This window comes from Haliotis rubra, unplaced genomic scaffold (genome assembly GCF_003918875.1).
Source record: "Haliotis rubra isolate DU_JTF1 unplaced genomic scaffold, ASM391887v1 Scf723, whole genome shotgun sequence".
NCBI classification, from domain to species: Eukaryota; Metazoa; Mollusca; class Gastropoda; order Lepetellida; family Haliotidae; genus Haliotis; species Haliotis rubra.
Window position 1 is genome coordinate 66,932 of NW_025767439.1, and position 19,793 is coordinate 86,724.

The window sequence follows — 19,793 nt, forward strand, 5'->3', positions numbered from 1 at the left end:
ATGGATGGTGCAGATGTGGTATATATTCATGTTTGAATGGCATTGTGTAATAAAAATGCATTATGTTTAACTTTTTAAAAAATCCTTTAAGTCAACTCCCTACCAAACTCAAATCGAACTCAGTTTTTGAGAGAAATCCATTTTGCCGAGTTTTCTCAAACTTTTTGTCTGAAAACAGATTTAAGTTTGTTTCTGGCAAGGTGTAACAACGACCTACCTGTGATTCTGATTGCATACGCCCCAATGTAGATGTAAATGGGTAGTGAGAGTTTTGCAAGGGTTTAATGCACTGATCAAAATGACTAAAGTCATATTGGTATGTTTTCCATCCAAATGTACCTTTACTTTTCTGGTACAAAGTTATGTACATCTAAATGATTCAATGAGTTTGAGCTATTTGTGGTTTCGGGCACCACCATATTTGGTTTAGTGGGTGTGTACAGTATGTTCATAGTGAATGTAGGTACTACTGTATATAAGGATTTTGAAACTTGAACGGAAATTTTTAAAAAAAATGAACACTAGACTTTTCACTTAAAAATTGTTTATTTCCATACTTTATTAAGTTTATAATAGTTAGACATTATTGCAGATCTTTTTTTTTCATTGGAATGACACCAAGATATAACCAAAACATCTTAATAGATTTAGGGACCAGGTGGTGCCCTCCAATGCGGAATGTCAGCATGGCTTTTCAAAGCTGAAAAACATCAAAACAGTGATAAGAAACAAGCTGAGCTCCTTAACAGTGTCAAATCTTTTAACAGTACAACAGAATGCTGCAGAGGTGGAGGGTAATGATGCAATCCAGGCCAGCCACCATTCCTTGCCAGCCACGCCACGCAGGACACGACACCTTGAAAGGAAGCTTGTCGCTCTTACTGCTGAAAATGAAAGCACGGAAGTGCAAGGCCAAGCTGTCCAAGCAACCACTGAGGACAGTATTAGAGAGTTGACCCAAGGTCTAATGTCATGACGATACAAGTGAACATGCCCAAAGGCAAAATGGAAGCTGCATGGTGGCGGGGTGAGAAGAGACGTGATAGCAGAGTTTGGGATGGCATTCTATGATGAATGCACCATGGGAAACACGACCAAGGTACCTACAATAAGGCATGACTTCGGAGAAGACATCCTGCTGGGGATTCATGCAGGAAGCTGAAGTACTGTAAGTCCCCATGAACCCCAGTAAGGTGGCCTAGCTTTGGTTGTTGGTGGTCCATAGCCCGTGCTTTAAAGTTAATATATGTCACATCGAGTTGCATTTTTAGATTTGGAAATGATTAGTTTTTATACTTGCATTCTGTGATACGTTGCTAACGTTTTACTGTCCTTAGTGACAGATATTTATCATATATACTAACTTTGTTCTCGTCACTATATGGCTGAAATATTGCCGGTGTGACGTTAAATTTTAACTCACTCACTCACTCGGATAAGACGTATGGAAAACCTTACGTCTGTTTCCAGAAATCGGGACCTGGAGTAATTATGTTCATCCAATATTGGAAGTAAGCGGTGAACTGGACCACAGGTGTTTTTCGATATTAAGAATTTTCAGGAAAGTATATTTGTGGTATTTTGATGATGAAAGCTGAGCTTCAAAAATATGAATAGTAGGCTTTGTTTCCAGATGACACCTTAGCACTGGTTATTACAATGAAATACATATGATGATGGTAAACTTGCAACTTTCGCTATTACAATAAATTCAGACTGGCTGACTGAGTTTAGTTTTACGCCGCTTTTAGCAATATTCCAGCAATATCACGGCGGGTAAAAAATTCAGAAAAATGATTAAATATTTAATATCACTATATTACCCAAGACCCAGCAATACATAGAAAAGAATATTTATAGAAATCAGCTCGAATATGTTGATTTACTGCAATTACATCAAATGGCTGAACAATTGCTGACTTGACGTTTAATATTAACTCACTCACTTTGCAAGTTTTCGTCCTGAATAACATCATTTAACCAACTGATAATTATTTTCTTTTGGTCAGGTATTATTTCTTGTTACGCGGTCCCTTCTCGGAAGTGAACGACAAAACTGTGAGGGGCGGTGGGGTAGCCTAGTGGTTACAGCATTCGCTCGTCACGCCGAAGACCCAGGTTCGAATCCCCACATGGGCACAATGTGTGAAGCCCATTTCTGGTGTCCCCCGCCGTGATATTGCTTGAATATTGCTAAAAGCGCCGTAAAACCATACTCACTTACTCACTCACAAAACTGTGAAGGGGAAGAGGCACAAAACATGTTTGTTATGTTTCCTGTAAGGTAACAGACATGAAGATCTATAATGAACTGCGATAATAGTTGTTAAAAATGTAATTTGCTTTGATAGCGTAAACCTTTCACGAAAGTTACCTTTGGCGAGGGAAGGTGTGTTAGTTTACCAATGGTAATGGCTTAATGAATTTTAAGTTTTTGTTCATTTTCGCTCTTAACGAACACCTGGATACATATAATAAACACAAAATACAGTTAGAAACAGTAATATTTCACTATACGGTTTCTATTAGGATTATAAAACGCACGTCCCTCGAAAGTATTTCGCGATTACCGCAAGACGATGAGATGTGTCGTAGGCACTTTGATGGGGTATGGGTTTATCAGGGAATAAAGACATGTTTGTATATTCTCTGAGTTAAGTTAAAGTTGTGTTATCTAAATCTAAATGACAGTGTTGACAATATAAATGAAACATCAGCAGCTTATTATCATGACCATCAGCACAGCCATGTACAGGTCAGCTGCCTGCGTGTAATTAAACCTAATTAACCTTAGAGTATATGGCCGGTTGGCCACGGAGGTTGAACATTGTGGACGAGGTGCATACTGGGTACTGCAGGCTGCCTATACATGTATCGTAATACGACAGTCAGTAGTACATAGACAATGAATTCTGAATGTAACGGGACTTGACCCTCGGACAGCGGCTAGGCAGGCGGACGGACGATCGCCTCTGTGATGCTGCCTGGCCGTTGCTGCACTATCATGTAATTGCATATTTAGACGCCGAATAAAGTGTTGTGGACCCACTGATGGACTTCTGTGTTTGAAGAAACAATATCCCAAACCTTTAAACAGCCCGGGATATATGGTCGCCTCATCAAAACACTCGAAACGCACCGTCACCGTGCCTACTCGTTCACTGAGAACTGCTTCTATTTTGGCAAATAAATCACCCCTTGAGGTCAAACCTGGATTTGGATGGTATACCCGTCAAAGGTAATCTCACATGCGTACACATTTTCTTAATTTGAAAGTTTTCTAGCAACAAAACCGACTGGAATATTGACGCAGATTTCAGTAGCTCACAAGAAATGATAACGATCCTGAACTCCACGATGGTTTGATTAGGCCCACTTCAGACTGGTGTGGGAGTCATTTGTCTATCACATGTTTATGGACAACCAATCCGATACCGCTTCTGATAGGCTTCTCTCTCGTTGATCCTGACACAGAGTTGCCGATACTGAGTGGAATGTCGGGTACAGCTTCCTTGTAATGTTTGGATTCGGCTTGCCTGTGCAATGAACTGAGGACCCCTTTCATAATTCTTCTTTGAGACATGTAGTGAACATGACGTGCAGTGTTTACATGTGTGTTTGAGTTTCACATCAGCACGTGGACAATATGCCAGCCTCTGCTTTCGTCTAGGCAGAAATTCATGAAAATGGAGGCCAGAGGTATTCAAGCAAGGAATTCCACAGCTATTTTAAGCGTGCCAAGGTTGTTGGACAGAATCTGAGATTTGAGGTTGATTTTGTTGATGGCGATGTGCTGCTGGGCGGTGCAGTGGTGGGAGTGAACCAGGTGAAGTCCTTCACCAAGTCTGCCCAGAGTCGGTCTTTTGTGAAGGGGCTTTCTGGGGGGCCATTGCGTCGTGTGTACATGCAGTGTGTTGAACAGAGTGGCGGTCCCACCGACTCTTTCGCCTGGATGAAGTCGGCTGGTCTTGAGTGTGAGGCTGGGGGCTTCCTTTTTGCTGCTCAGGACCAGTCACTTCCCACTCGCAATCGCCTAAATGTGATTCTTAAAGAAAATATCAATATGAAATGTCAACTTTGCAATGAATTCACGGAGACTGTCCAACACCTTGTCAGTGGATGCCCTTCCTTGGCACAAACATCATATCTTAAATGACATGATGGCATGGCTCTTTGCTTTTACTACCGTCTCCGCCATGCCTGTGGCTTTGACTCCGAGGTCCATCCATGGTACGACCCTGAACATGTCCAGGGCGTCATGGAAAATGATGCTTTCAAACTTCTGTGGAATAGGCCCACATACAGCCTCAGAAGAATTCAAGCCAACAAACCTGATCTTGTCCTCTTTGATAAAGCCAATGAATTTATTTATATCATTGAATTTTCTGTCCCTTTTGACACCAATGTGATTGGCAAGATTAAGGAAAAGCATGATAAATATGCGGACCTAGCCTTTGAAATGTCTCGCTTGCATCCCAAGTACACTGTCGTCAGGCTCCCCATTGTTCTCGGTGCCCTTGGTTTGGTACCTCCTGATCTCTTGGCGCAGATCAGGAGAGTGCCTGGGTTCTCCACCGGGAGTACAGCCCTTCTGATACTCTGGGTAATGAAGAAGGCTGCAGTGTTGGGGAGCCTTCATATTATCCGGAAAGTTCTTGGTGGGTTCGACTAGGCAGCGTTTCCTGGGAGAAGTCCCATTCGCTGTCTGGGCTGCGTGTAGAGGGGGCAAGGGCCCTGAGCTGATGATGAGCCTTACCAGCCTGACTGTGCCAGGATCACCCGAACTCTCTCTGCTGCATACTTTCTTTAATCTGTAAAACATAATAATAATAATAATTTATTTATGTCATTGAATTTTCTGTCCCTCTTGACACCAATGTGATTGGCAAGATTAAGGAAAAGCATGATAAATATGCGGACCTCACCTTTGAAATGTCTCGCTTGCATCCCAAGTACACTGTCGTCAGGCTCCCCATTGTTCTCGGTGCCCTTGGTTTGGTACCTCCTGATCTCTTGGCGCAGATCAGGAGAGTGCCTGGGTTCTCCACCGGGAGTACAGCCCTTCTGATACTCTGGGTAATGAAGAAGGCTGCAGTGTTGGGGAGCCTTCATATTCTCCGGAAAGTTCTTGGTGGGTTCGACTAGGCAGCGTTTCCTGGGAGAAGTCCCATTCGCTGTCTGGGCTGCGTGTAGAGGGGGCAAGGGCCCTGAGCTGATGATGAGCCTTACCAGCCTGACTGTGCCGGGATCACCCGAACCCTCTCTGCTGCATACTATCTTTAATCTGTAAAACATAATAATAATAATGCATTTGTTTAAGCGCCTAATGTCCAACCAGTGCTGCTCAGTGGCGCTGTGCAGAGAAAGTGGAGAAACTAGTAGGTAGCTAGAAAGAGATGAGTTTTTAGTTGGCTCCTAAATGCTTCCAGGGAAGATACTGATCTCAGTTCAACTGGCAGAGAGCTCCACAAAGCTGGTGCAGCAGCACTGAAAGTTTGTCTCCCATGGATGTTTTTGTAGCTGGCATTTTCAGGCTGCCTCTTTTCTCAGACCTCAAGACACGAGTTGGACGATAGATTTCGATGATGTCTTTGAGGTAAGCTGGTGAATTGATGTCATAGAGGGTTGAGTAGGTGATGCAAATTATTTTGTACTGTATTCTCCTCTTTACTGGGAGCCAGTGCAACGACCTCAGCACAGGGGTGATGTGTTCCTGACATTTTATCCTGGATATGATCCTGGCAGCTCTGTTTTGTACAAGCTGGAGATGTTGGATTGCTGCTGCTCCTGACACGAGGGAGTTACAGTAGTCTAGGCATGTCATGACAGTGGACAGTGGACGAGTATCCAAATGCGAGACAATATGGCATATTGTCCCTACAACTTCATTCAAAATATTGCGCTTCGTGTCACTTTGAGCTTGATGGCGTACACACTGAAGGTCAACACACGAAGCGGACTGTATTATCTTCCAGCCACAGACGGCCGACCGCGAATACAATTATGCATACGAGTGGGCTGGGCTAAAGTGTTTATGGTTTTGGGGCATACATTGTATTTATAATTTTTACGATTTTTTTGTCAGGATGGATGGTGCAGATATGGTATACATTCATGTTTGAATGGCAGTATGTAATATAAAAGCATAATGTGATACAGCATTCTCTTCCCACAGAGGTTATATCTTCCTACGAACCTCTGTTCTAATACGGCCATATTTCCCGGTTCTCGTAAAATCCCCTAGCGGCAAAAAATCGCAACACGAATTACCTCCCTTCTTTCTATCCAATCAGAACACGTGTTATATCGATGCAAGTGAAATTGGGGCCTCAAATATCCCTCTTCTCTGCCGGGGACTTGTGTTGATGTGACACACACGACATTTAATGTCAAGCTTGTCCGTTGTCAACGAGGGCGATGGTGACGCCATTGATCCGCCATTACCTGACTGAGTTTTGTCTAGAAGTAACGTTTGCGTATCGCGCAGGGGAAGAGGTTCCAGTTTTTCTTAAGCATACGGAAATTACCGAGTCCTTGCGAATGATCACTTTTGAAACAATGTCGCTGATTGCACAACTAAATCTGATTGCAACCAATCACGAATTCTGAACACTCGCACCATGAAAGGGCCGTATTAGAACAGAGCTTCGTAGGAAAATATGACAAGTAACCTCTGTGGGAAGAGAATGGTGATACAGATGCATAACCTCTTAAAAAATCTTGTAATAAACTGAACGTTTGATACAAGTACAACACACTATAATACGTCAACTGGTTCCATATCACTGCAAGCTACATACCAGGCATAACAATGAAAGATCTTTTTATCCATGTTACTTATCAGTTTATAATTGACCGTTTAAAGGAAATAGACTGACTGACTGAGTATGGTTTTACGCCGTTTTTAGCAATATTCCAGCAATATCACGGCGGGGGACACCAGAAATGGGCGTCACAAATTGTACCCATGTGGGGAATCGAACCCGGGCCTTCGGCGTGACGAGCGAACGCTTTAACCACTAGGCTACCCCACCGCCCCTGGAAATAGAATTGTTAGATAGATTTTGAATAGTATATTTTGTAAATAGATAATATGTTATTTTGTAAGTAGAAGTATCAATTTACAACTGAGATTGTTAGTTGCGGAGGTTGAAGTATCGTAGTCTATTATTGTCCTCCTGAGAGGGTACATAAGAGCATGTAGTGTAATTTCAGGGTTCGATCTTCACGCTCGCCCGCAAGCCGGAGGCGAGTAAAAATTTAGTCGGGCTAATGGGAACAAAATTGCACTAGTCCAGTGGACTAATATTTGTTTCAGTGATTATTCATCAAATACTGCAATTGTGGTCATCCATTTTCAACTCTCACCCCAAGACTAGTGAATCCAACGTAACTCCAATATAACATCTACATCGTATCACTTTTTTCACAACATGTCAGTGGTCCCTCGCTATATCACTCGTTTTAGGTTGGGAAGAGCGTTCAAAACTGACAATTTTATTGATCCATTTCCACACATTCAGTTATTTACTACTGGCCCAGATAGAGTATAACTATCAGATACAAATGCCTCTCAACATGCTTCGGCAGCCGTTCCACATCAAAGTTGTCAAAGAACAAGCTGAAAATGGGTTTAACGTCGTGCTTGAGAATATTTCGCTCATATGACGACGTGCATGCGTGTGTATGTGTATGTGCGGCTGCTTGTACTAGCCCAGACTTAAGCTGGTTTTATAGTGCTAGCCCACTGAGATACCATGCCGAAGTGAAGCATGACTACCCCACTCAGACACATTATACTGGCTCCGAGCCGACCAGTCCTTGTTGTACCCATTAATGCCGAGCGCCAGGCAGGGACCAACAAGTACCATATTTTATGTTTCATACTTTATGTGTAGGTGGTGATTGTTTGTGTAACACGTTCAGAATAACATGACTGTACCCAAAACTTTCGCCTAAATCTCAAAGTTTTCGTTTACGACAACCATATCCTTTGAGGTACTGATATGATTGGGTGCCTCAGGACATGTGCATGATTTTGACCTCGATCCTTATAGCAGATTACCGGGAAAAAACGTCTTTAGAACCCAATCTTTATCCAATAAAAGCGCTTCTTACAACCGTCAAAATACTCTTGGCAAAGGTACAGTTGTGTTGTTGATGTTCAGAGCTTTCGAACGATACCCGCCATCAAACGAAACGCCTCGCATGTTATTCATGCGAAGCTTCGAAAACGGAGGTATTTTTCGCTCTTGTGTCACGTTACCGAGCGGAAAGCCTCTGATATTGGGAAATAGACGACCATACATATTATTTTAGAAACCTTTTAATAAAATGTTCCGATTACGTAAAAAGGGAATTATAAAACAAAACGTTATGGTGATATTATGTCATGTTACAAATTGAAAAATCTTCCTTCATGGTTTATCTGGACGTTTAAGCTTGCTTTTTCATTAAAAAATAACTTATTTAGTTTGTAGTTATATTATATGAGGTGAGGTGAGGTGAAATTGGGTTTTACGTCGTGCTTGAGAATATTTCGCTCATATGACGACGTGCAGGCGTGTGTATGTGCGGCTGCTTGTACTAGCCCAGACTTAAGCTGGTTTTATAGTGCTAGCCCACTGAGATACCATGCCGCAGTGAAGCATGAATACACCACTCAGACACATTCTACTGACTCCGAGCCGACCAGTCCTTGTTGTACCCAATAATGCCGAGCACCAGGCAGGGACCAACAAGTACCATATTTTAACGTATTTTGGTATGACGGGGTCGGGAATCGAACCCGCGACCTTCCGCTCTCCTATATTATATGAATGATAAATAACTTTCATATTTATAAACAGTAGGATTAGACCTTTCAAATGGTGTATGACATGTAGTAGAAATGATGTTTTACAAGCTGATATTTTCCTTGATAAACACAGGCTTCATCTGTGCCCTCAGAGTCTCTGGGTGCTCGGTGTCATGGCAGTTAAAGAAAGGTTCTTGTGGTACATTTATAGAAGCTGCGCCGATGACAAGAGTGAGTGAGTGAGTGAGTTTAGTTTTACGCCGCACTCAGCTATATGGCAGCGGTCTGTAAATAATCGAGTCGGGGCCCGACAATCCAGTGATCAACAACATGAGCACCAATCTGCGCCATGCGGAGCCGATGACATATGTGTCAACCAAGTCAGCGAACCTGACCACCCGATCCCGTTAGTCAGCCGACGACAAGAGCTACACAAACTGATCATACTTGTGGCGTTTGTTTAAATTTGGGTTAAAAAAAAAAATCACCCGATTGCTTGAAACATAACAAACATGTCACGAAAGAGTGGATTCGAATCCAGGATGGGACTCCATACAAAAATAATGGATTTTGCATTTTACTGATAAAGTGTAAACCCGTATTTAACAGATTACTGCTTTAACGTTTTATCTTCAAATAACCCTGGTGTAGCATTTCCTGATTATAATTTCTATGTGACTGAATAATATCTGCCTTCTAAGCCTGCCATTTACGAAAGAGAAGGCTAGCACATATCAGATCATATCCCGTTTCTTTTTAATGAATGACTTTTACACTAACCTTTAACCGGAAGTGTATGTGGCGAGACACTTCCGTTGTAAACAAAGGCATGCAAGAGTTGATGTACATGTAATGAACACAGGATTGCATCAACTACCAGGCGATGTATTGACACGTCATCGCCAATAATGGGAATGTATTTGCAAGTACGAACAAGATGCGTGTAAAAATGTCCCAACTGAGCCAGTTTGTAGATGAAACTTTCAGTAACACGAACACTTTAATTCTGGAAATCGTGCTGTTGTCAACATGTCTGATCGGCGACCGCAGCCTGTCGTTCGTCTCAAGCAGACTTGGCGATTTTCTCTGGGCTCGGGCAGGTATTGACAGTGCTACACATGGGCTGATAGCTTTGTGGTCCTGGGCGTTGGTGGAAAATGTCAACTTTGACCGCTACAAACTTCTCAACTGCCTCCTGTGTGCCGTGCTGGCTGTCAGTGTTGACCTGGATCATTTTTATGCTGCAAGGTCGTTGAATATTAAGGTGAGGGTCGGTTTTCAGCTGCTTGCATTAATGGGGACTTCCAGTTAATTTACAGTAATCATTTCCAACTTTTTTTAAAATTTGATTTAAAAAATGCTTTTCACATAGATTAAATAAATACATGAATATTGATCTTCGGTTGCTACATACCATAATACCCATGGTCCTTGGTATGGTGACCGGGAGAAGGTGATTTCGTAGACTGAACCAGTTCGTAGACACGGTGGATTCGTAGACGTGTATTAATAATTGGGTACACTTACAGAATACCGGATACCTAATAATATACATTCTATTGTGCGCGTGAGGCTCCTATATATAGAAGAAACAGAGCGCGAGCCTGCGAGCGATCCAATAAAAATACGAATTTAAGGTAAAAAATAAGGTTAAAATCGAATTCCTCACCTTACTTCCCGTTTAGGAAACCTAAACTGGGGATTTTAACAGCGTTCACTGACGTAAACAGAGTAAAAAGTAATCGTGTGTTGAAATTTTATTCAAATGCATGCTGGGAAAAGGAACTCTACAGTGTGGGAACACTCTGATGGTAAGTGATTTTTGATTGGTAAGGTAAGGTAGGTAAGGCTTTTAAATAAAGGGGGGTACCCCCTTTACCCCCATTATCTTACCTTTTTTTAGCTTTAATATTGTTTAATATTTAATATTTAATATTAAACGCTGCTTCAACACAGCCTTCATTCATCGTGTGCCGTTGCTAAGGAAACAAAATGGAAGTGCGCAAAAATAAATGCGCAATCAAAATAAAAATGGCGGATAGGTATCCGGTATTCTGTAATCTTGTAAGTGTTTTACCATGTTTACAGACATTAAGTTCTACTTTGTTTTCAGTGATACGAAACTAAGGGCAGCTAAGGACATGATGCTGAATGATTTCTTCTTACCTTCTTGATGTTTATATACCATAAGTGTTTGTACAGGTAAACTTTGTCGGCGGATCAGACAAAATTAGTCTACCCATCATAATTTCCCGACTGTTTTCATTGTTGTGGGTGGATTAACAGGTTTCACTGAGTTGTTGTGAATGTGGATTAACAGGTTTCACTGAGTTGTTGTGAAGGTTAATTAGGAAGTGGTGAGTTGTTTTGATTGCGAAATACTGTGTGTAGGAGATGTAAGTGTTTTCTTAAGAAGTGTTTTCTTCTACTTCTGTGCTGGTCTGCGTAGTTGAATGTTGAATGACAATACTTACCTAATACATATCTTTTAATTTTACACAACTGAATTTAATATATTAGCGGCCTGTGATTTGTCGGAATTTGTCGGACGTGGACCACTGTGAAGCATATTTTATTATTTTAAGCATATTTTCATCGGCGATCATACTTACCTGATATATTTTATTTATTTCACAAAATGCAAACACTTTTCGGATACATTAAAGTCATATAATCGATTTTCATCATCGTTCAGGTTGAACCTTTCCCATTTTACTAACGTCTACGAATCCACCGCTCAATCCGCCTACGAATCCAACAGATTTCCACCTCTAGGAACCAGTCTGGTCTACGAATTCACCTACAGCCTGGTGACCTATCTCCCTTCAGTTGTTGACAATTTGTAACTTGTTTTATATGTTGTATTGTCTTATTGTATTAGATTTACATGTTGGTTTTGCTTCTGTATCTGTAGTTTACTGGTTGTTATTAATGTAGTTCTTGAAAATGTCTTTTTATTATCAATTTATGTGTCATGAACCGTGAAGGTCCGGGTTAGAATAATGATCTTCAGTAACCCATGCTTGTCGTAAGAGGCGACTAATGGGATCGGGTGGTCAGGCTCGCTGACTTGGTTGACATATGTCATCAGTTCCCAATTGAGTAGATCAATGCTCCTGCTGTTGATCACCGGATTGTCTGGTCCAGACGCAATTATTTACAGACTGCCGCCATATAGGTGGAATATAGCTGAATGCGGTGTAAAACTCAACTCACTCATGAATGAATGTATATAACTTGTTTTGGTCACTATGAAATATTGCTGAAGTGATGAGAAATCTTAACTCACTCCCTCAAAACCAGTTAACTCGCCCATACTTTTTGTTATTTTCCTTTTCCAAACCTTACTCGGATAAACTACCTCAGGATCATCTGTAGGTTTCTACTCATAACCTGTGAAGGTATACGTAAGACTGATTCTGTCATGTCTGTACATATGCCACATCTGAACTTTGACCATTGACAGAATGTTATTACTACCACAGTTTTTTTCTTTGGGAATTGTAATGGATGGCTTAATATGTGTACAATCCCAAGCAGCTAGAGGAATTGTGAAAATTTGGTTGGAGAAGCAGAAGTATTGCAAGTCCCCATGGCGCCAAGTACGATCATGATGATGGCCTAACCTGGGTTGCTGGTGATCCATAACCCGATTTTATATTGTGTTGTTGAATGATGATCTCAAACTACAAAATGTGAGGATCTTGTTGTACTGGCCTTTGCTCACATCTTACAAAATATAAAATATATATTTTCGCAGTGCATGACTTTCTGTCATAATATTGCTGAAATATTGCTGATGTGACCTAAACATTTATCATGACCTTGACAGAAGGTCCTTGTTATCAGTCACTTAACTTTTTTTCTTTCTAATTTGTATATATGTATAGTATGCGAGTCTATCTGACTGCCAATCTCACCAACTGACCATCATCATCGAACGGGGAGTGTCATGTTATCCTACACTCTGATATACTTTATCTGTTAATTCTCAATCTGTTATAATCTTGTTATTTTACTGTCCTTCGTCGACAGGTTTTGATATAATGATAATTTAATTGTATTTATCTCGATATGGCTGAAATATTGCAGATGTGACTAGAAATCATAACTGACTCTCTCACAGACAGCAGTGAGTCTACCTGACCGTCCACCTCTCCATCTGACCACCACCATCCCAGTGTTTGTGTCATGTTATCATACACTCTGATATACTCTATCTTTCCACAGGCAGCTGTGAGTCTACCTGACCACCATCATCCCAGTGTCTTTGTCATGTTATCATACACTCTGATATACTCTATCTGTCCACAGGCAGCAGTGAGTCTACCTGACCGGCCACCTCTCCATCTTACCACCCACCTCTCCATCTGACCACCATCATCCAAGTGTCTGTGTCATGTTATCATACACTCTGATATACTCTATCTGTCCACAGGCAGCAGTGAGTCTACCTGACCGCCCACCTCTCCATCTTACCACCCACCTCTCCATCTGACCACCATCATCCCAGTGTCTGTGTCATGTTATCATACACTCTGATATACTCTATCTTTCCACAGGCAGCTGTGAGTCTACCTGACCGCCCACCTCTCCATCTGACCACCATCATCCCAGTGTCTGTGTCATGTTATCATACACTCTGATATACTCTATCTTTCCACAGGCAGCAGTGAGTCTACATGGCCACCATCATACCAGTGTCTGTGTCATGTTATCATACACTCTGATATACTCTATCTGTCCACAGAAAGCAGTGAGTCTACCTGATCACCATCATCCCAGTGTCTGTGTCAAGTTATCATACACTCTGATATACTCTATCTGTCCACAGGCAGCAGTGAGTCTACCTGATAACCATCATCCCAGTGTCTGTGTCATGTTATCATACACTCTGATATACTCTATCTGTCCACAGGCAGCAGTGAGTTGACCTGAAAACCATCATCCCAGTGTCTGTGTCATGTTATCATACACTCTGATATACTCTATCTGTCCACAGGCAGCAGTGAGTCTACCTGACAACCATCATCCCAGTGTCTGTGTCATGTTATCATACTCTCTGATATACTCTATCTGTCCACAGACAGCTGTGAGTCTACCTGACCACCATCATCCCAGTGTCTGTGTCATGTTATCATACACTCTGATATACTCTATCTGTCCACAGGCAGCAGTGAGTCTACCTGACCGGCCACCTCTCCATCTTACCACCCACCTCTCCATCTGACCACCATCATCCAAGTGTCTGTGTCATGTTATCATACACTCTGATATACTCTATCTGTCCACAGGCAGCAGTGAGTCTACCTGACCGCCCACCTCTCCATCTTACCACCCACCTCTCCATCTGACCACCATCATCCCAGTGTCTGTGTCATGTTATCATACACTCTGATATACTCTTTCTTTCCACAGGCAGCTGTGAGTCTACCTGACCGCCCACCTCTCCATCTGACCACCATCATCCCAGTGTCTGTGTCATGTTATCATACACTCTGATATACTCTATCTTTCCACAGGCAGCAGTGAGTCTACATGGCCACCATCATACCAGTGTCTGTGTCATGTTATCATACACTCTGATATACTCTATCTGTCCACAGAAAGCAGTGAGTCTACCTGATCACCATCATCCCAGTGTCTGTGTCAAGTTATCATACACTCTGATATACTCTATCGGTCCACAGGCAGCAGTGAGTCTACCTGATAACCATCATCCCAATGTCTGTGTGATGTTATCATACGCTCTGATATACTCTATCTGTCCACAGGCAGCAGTGAGTTGACCTGAAAACCATCATCCCAGTGTCTGTGTCATGTTATCATACACTCTGATATACTCTATCTGTCCACAGGCAGCAGTGAGTCTACCTGACAACCATCATCCCAGTGTCTGTGTCATGTTATCATACTCTCTGATATACTCTATCTGTCCACAGACAGCTGTGAGTCTACCTGACAACCATCATCCCAGTGTCTGTGTCATGTTATCATACACTCTGATATACTCTATCTGTCCACAGACAGCTGTGACTCTACCTGACCGCCCACTTCTCCATCTGACAACCATGATCCCAGTGTCTGTGTCACGTTATCATACACTCTGATATACTCTATCTGTCCACAGGCAGCTGTGACTCTACCTGACCGCCCACCTCTCCATCTGACAACCATCATCCCAGTGTCTGTGCCATGTTATCATACACTCTGATATACTCTATCTGTCCACAGGCAGCAGTGAGTCTACCTGACCGCTCCCCTCTCCATCTGACCACCATCATCCCGGTGTCTGTGTCATGTTATCATACACTCTGATATACTCTATCTGTCCACAGGCAGCAGTGAGTCTACCTGACCGCCCACCTCTCCATCTGACCACCATCATCCCAATGTCTGTGTCATGTTACCATATACTCTGATATACTCTATCTGTCCACAGGCAGCAGTGAGCCTACCTGACCGCCCACCTCTCCATCTGACCACCATCATCCCAGTGGTGTCTGCGACGTTATGGATTCTGGGGATGGTGCTCAAAGTCCGCTACTTGAAGACCTTGTCTCTCATCTTCCTGACTGCAGTCTTCTCCCACCACCTGCGTGACGCAACCCGCAGAGGGTTCTGGCTGGCTCCCTTCTCAAACTCTCGTCAAGTGCCTTACTGGATGTATTTAGCAGTTACCATGGTGATCCCGGTGCTTGTCAGGAAAGTCTATATCAGTGTCTTGTCAGAGAAGAAAGTATTGGACAGCAGTGTTGAGACTATTGCTGTAGTACCAACCATATTCACTGCCAAGTCCTGACACCTAATGGTTGTCATGGTTACAGTGATGCTGCTATAGTGTGTTCATAGCACCTGTTCACTCTTTTTTTCTCGGGGAATTATTTTAATGGACCGGTTTTTCCAAACTAACTTCAAGTGGTGAGGTGAGGTGAGGTGAAATTGGGTTTAACGTTGTGCTTGAGAATATTTCGCTCATATGACGACGTGCGTATGTATGTGTATGTGCGGCTGCTTGTACTTGCCCAGATTTAAGCTGGTTTTATAGTGCTAGCTCACTGAGATACCATGCCGCAGTGAAGCATGAATACCCCACTCAGACACATTATACTGACTCCGAGCCGACCAGTCCTTATTGTACCCATTAATGCCGAGGTATCTGTAAGTGTAAGGGTGGGTATTGCGGAGAATTTTCATATTGCGATATATTGCGATGCGAAAGCATGTATTGCGATATGTATTGCAATATATTGCATGAAGTATTTCTAAACAAAAACTACTTATAATACAGTTAATGCTTGATTTATAGAGGAAAAACACAACAAAATCGCTATGCTTGATTAAGCTTTAATAACAACTTTTAATCATGATAAAATATAAATGTGAATAATATTTGGCACAAACGAAAAAAGGAAATATCCGAAGATTTCCGAGTGTTACGACGTTTTCCGAATGCAAGTCAAAATACCGGTTTTCGATCAGCGTATCGCAATATGTATCGTTTTCACGTCTGAACCGGTAAATACCAGTAAACCGGTTATATTGCGCAGCCCTATTTAATTGTCTTACTGCTCTTGTAGTGATGGTGTCTGCTGTACAAAGTCTTACTGCTACTGTGATGTTAAATATTAACTCACTCACTCACTCTTACTGCTACAGTAATGCTGTCTTGCACATAAAACTGATAATGCCAGATTACTTCAGTGACAGTGTTGACTAGTCCAGGGAAAATGTCTGCTGTATCAACATCATTGCTGCTTATTTATGGGGTTTTGCATTTATAGTCAGTGTTTTGCAATAGCCACTTCTCTTACAGTGAATGCATCTCACTGCCGTTTGTACCACTAAGGTGAAGGTGATGGCAATAGTAATTGCATTTTACTGCTGCAGTGAGTGAGTGAGTTTGGTTTTATGCCGCTTATAGCAATATTCCAGCAACATCACAGCGGGGGACACCAGAAATGGGCTTCACACATCGTACCCATGTGGGGAATTGAATCCGGGTCTTCAGCCTGACAAGCCAACGCTTTAACCACTAGGCTACCCCACCGCCCCCCTGCTGCAGTGAAAGTGTCTGCCATATTGATGACTCTATCTAGCTAGTGGAGGTGTCTGACTACTACAGTGAGTTGAGTTGTGTTGGATTGGGCTTTACGTCACAGATATCTTGTTGTTATAGAGGTTTCTGCCTTTGGACAGGTGTATTTCTGCTGCAGAGAAATTGTCTATTAGTGTGAGGAGGTCTGACTGCTTCAGTGCACACAGAGAAGGTGTCATGATGCAACCACGACACTGCAACACATGTGTCTGGTATTGTGACGAGATCTGACTGCTTCAGTGCACACAGAGAAGGTGTCTTGCTGCTGACATGATGCTGCAACATAGGTGTCTGGTATAGTGACGAGATCTGTTTCAGTTCATACCCAGAAGGTGTCCTGCTGTAACCGTGACGCTGCAACAAAGGTGACGAGATCTGCTTCAGTGCGCACACAGAAGGTGTCTTGCTGCAGCTGTGACAGTGCAACAAAAGTGTCTGATATAGTGACGAGATCTGCTGCACACACAGAAGGTGTCTTGCTGCAACCGTGACTCTGCAACAAAGGTGTCTGGTATAGTGGCGAGATCTGCTTCAGTGCACACACAGAAGGTGTCATGCTGCAACCGAGACACTGCAACAGAGGTGTCTGGTATTGTGACGAGATCTGACTGCTTCAGTGCACACAGAGAAGGTGTCTTGCTGCAACCGAGACACTGCAACAGAGGTGTCTGGTATAGGGACGAGATCTGACTGCTTCAGTGCAGACAGAAGGTGTTTTGCTGCAACCGTGACTCTGCAACAGAGGTGTCTGGTATAGTGAGGAGATCTGCTTCAGTGCACACAGAAGGTGTCTTGTTGCAACCGTGACACTGCAACAGAGGTGTCTGGTATAGTTACTGCTATGATGATCATGTCACACTGCTGTGGTGCAGGTGGACCTGTGAAATTGGTCTTCAGAAATCTGTGTTTGTTGCAAGAGGTGATAAATGGGATCATGTGGTCAGGCTCGATAACTTGGTTGACAAATGTTGTCATATCACAATTGTGTAGATAGATGCTTATGGTGCTGATCATTGGATTGTCTGGTCTTGATTATTTATAGACGGCCGCCATATAGCTGGACTATAGCTGAGTGCAGCATTAATCGACAAACTATGGTAATGGTGTCTCCTTTAGTGAAGGTGTCTTACCGCTTTGGTGAAGGTGTCTGCTGGAGTGATGACGTCCTATTACTGTGGTGAAGCAGGAGTGATGGTGTCTGCTGGAGTGATGACGTCCTATTACTGTGGTGAAGCAGGAGTGATGACATCTTACTGCTGTGGTGAATCAGGAGTGATGGTGTCTGCTGGAGTGATGACGTCTTACTACTGTGGTGAAGCAGGAGTGATGGTGTCTGCTATGGGGATGACGTCTTACTACTGTGGTGAAGCAGGAGTGATGGTGTCTGCTGTGGGATGATGTCTTACTACTGTGGTGAATCAGGAGTGATGGTGTCTGCTATGGGGATGACGTCCTATTACTGTGGTGAAGCAGGAGTGATGGTGTCTGCTGTGGGGATGACGTCCTATTACTGTGGTGAAGCAGGAGTGATGGTGTCTGCTGTGGGGATGACGTCCTATTACTGTGGTGAATCAGGAGTGATGGTGTCTGCTATGGGGATGACGTCCTATTACTGTGGTGAAGCAGGAGTGATGGTGTCTGCTGAAGTGATGACGTCTTACTGCTGTGGTGAATCAGGAGTGATGGTGTCTGCTGGAGTGATGACATCTTACTGCTGTGGTGAATCAGGAGTGATGGTGTCTGCTGGAGTGATGACATCTTACTACTGTGGTGAATCAGGAGTGATGGTGTCTGCTGGAGTGATGACGTCTTACTACTGTGGTGAATCAGGAGTGATGGTGTCTGCTGGAGTGATGATGTCTTACTACTGTGGTGAATCAGGAGTGATGGTGTCTGCTGGAGTGATGACGTCTTATTACTGTGGTGAATCAGGATTGATGGTGTCTGCTGGAGTGATGACGTCTTACTACTGTGGTGAATCAGGAGTGATGGTGTCTGCTGGAGTGATGACGTCTTACTACTGTGGTGAATCAGGATTGATGGTGTCTGCTGGAGTGATGACGTCTTACTACTGTGGTGAATCAGGAGTCATGGTGTCTGCTATGGGATGATGTCTTACTACTGTGGTGAAGCAGCAGGATTGTACCTGCTATGATGATGACGTTTTACTGCTGTGTTGAAGCAGCAGTGATGGTGTCTGCTATGATGATGACATCTTCTACTGTGGTGAAGCAGGCGTGATGATGTCTGCTATGGGATGATGTCTTACTACTAAGGTGAAGCAGCAGTGATGGTGTCTGCTATGGGGATGATGTCTTACTACTAAGGTGAAGCAGCAGTGAGGGTGTCTGCTGTGGGGGTGATGTCTTACTACTAAGGTGAAGCAGCAGTGATGGTGTCTGCTATGGGGATGATGTCTTATTACTAAGGTGAAGCAGCAGTGATGGTGTCTGCTGTGGGGATGATGTCTTACTACTAAAGTGAAGCAGGAGTGATGGTGTCTGCTATGGGGATGACGTCTTACTACTGTGGTGAAGCACGAGTCATGGTGTCTGCTGTGGGATGATGTCTTACTACTGTGGTGAATCAGGAGTGATGGTGTCTGCTATGGGGATGACGTCCTATTACTGTGGTGAAGCAGGAGTGATGGTGTCTGCTGTGGGGATGACGTCCTATTACTGTGGTGAAGCAGGAGTGATGGTGTCTGCTGTGGGGATGACGTCCTATTACTGTGGTGAATCAGGAGTGATGACGTCTTACTACTGTGGTGAATCAGGAGTGATGGTGTCTGCTATGGGGATGACGTCCTATTACTGTGGTGAAGCAGGAGTGATGGTGTCTGCTGAAGTGATGACGTCTTACTGCTGTGGTGAATCAGGAGTGATGGTGTCTGCTGGA

The 19,793-nt window shown here is 43.1% G+C and overlaps 1 protein-coding gene and 1 long non-coding RNA gene across 2 annotated transcripts; one reads left to right on the plus strand and one right to left on the minus strand.

Annotated features, from left to right (window-relative positions):
• Positions 1-3,009: 3,009 nt before the first annotated feature.
• On the minus strand, positions 3,010-11,957 carry LOC124259482. The gene is made up of 3 exons (XR_006893848.1): positions 11,947-11,957; positions 9,797-9,803; positions 3,010-3,115 (listed from the first exon to the last, which is right to left on the minus strand). It is a non-coding gene; the product is annotated as an uncharacterized LOC124259482 (long non-coding RNA).
• On the plus strand, positions 9,623-15,713 carry LOC124259481 (transmembrane protein 267-like). Its single transcript, XM_046693612.1, has 2 exons — positions 9,623-10,061; positions 15,240-15,713. Exons 1-2 carry the CDS (start codon positions 9,735-9,737, stop codon positions 15,597-15,599), a joined length of 687 nt encoding a protein of 228 aa, XP_046549568.1. The 5' UTR covers positions 9,623-9,734; the 3' UTR covers positions 15,600-15,713.
• Positions 15,714-19,793: the final 4,080 nt, after the last annotated feature.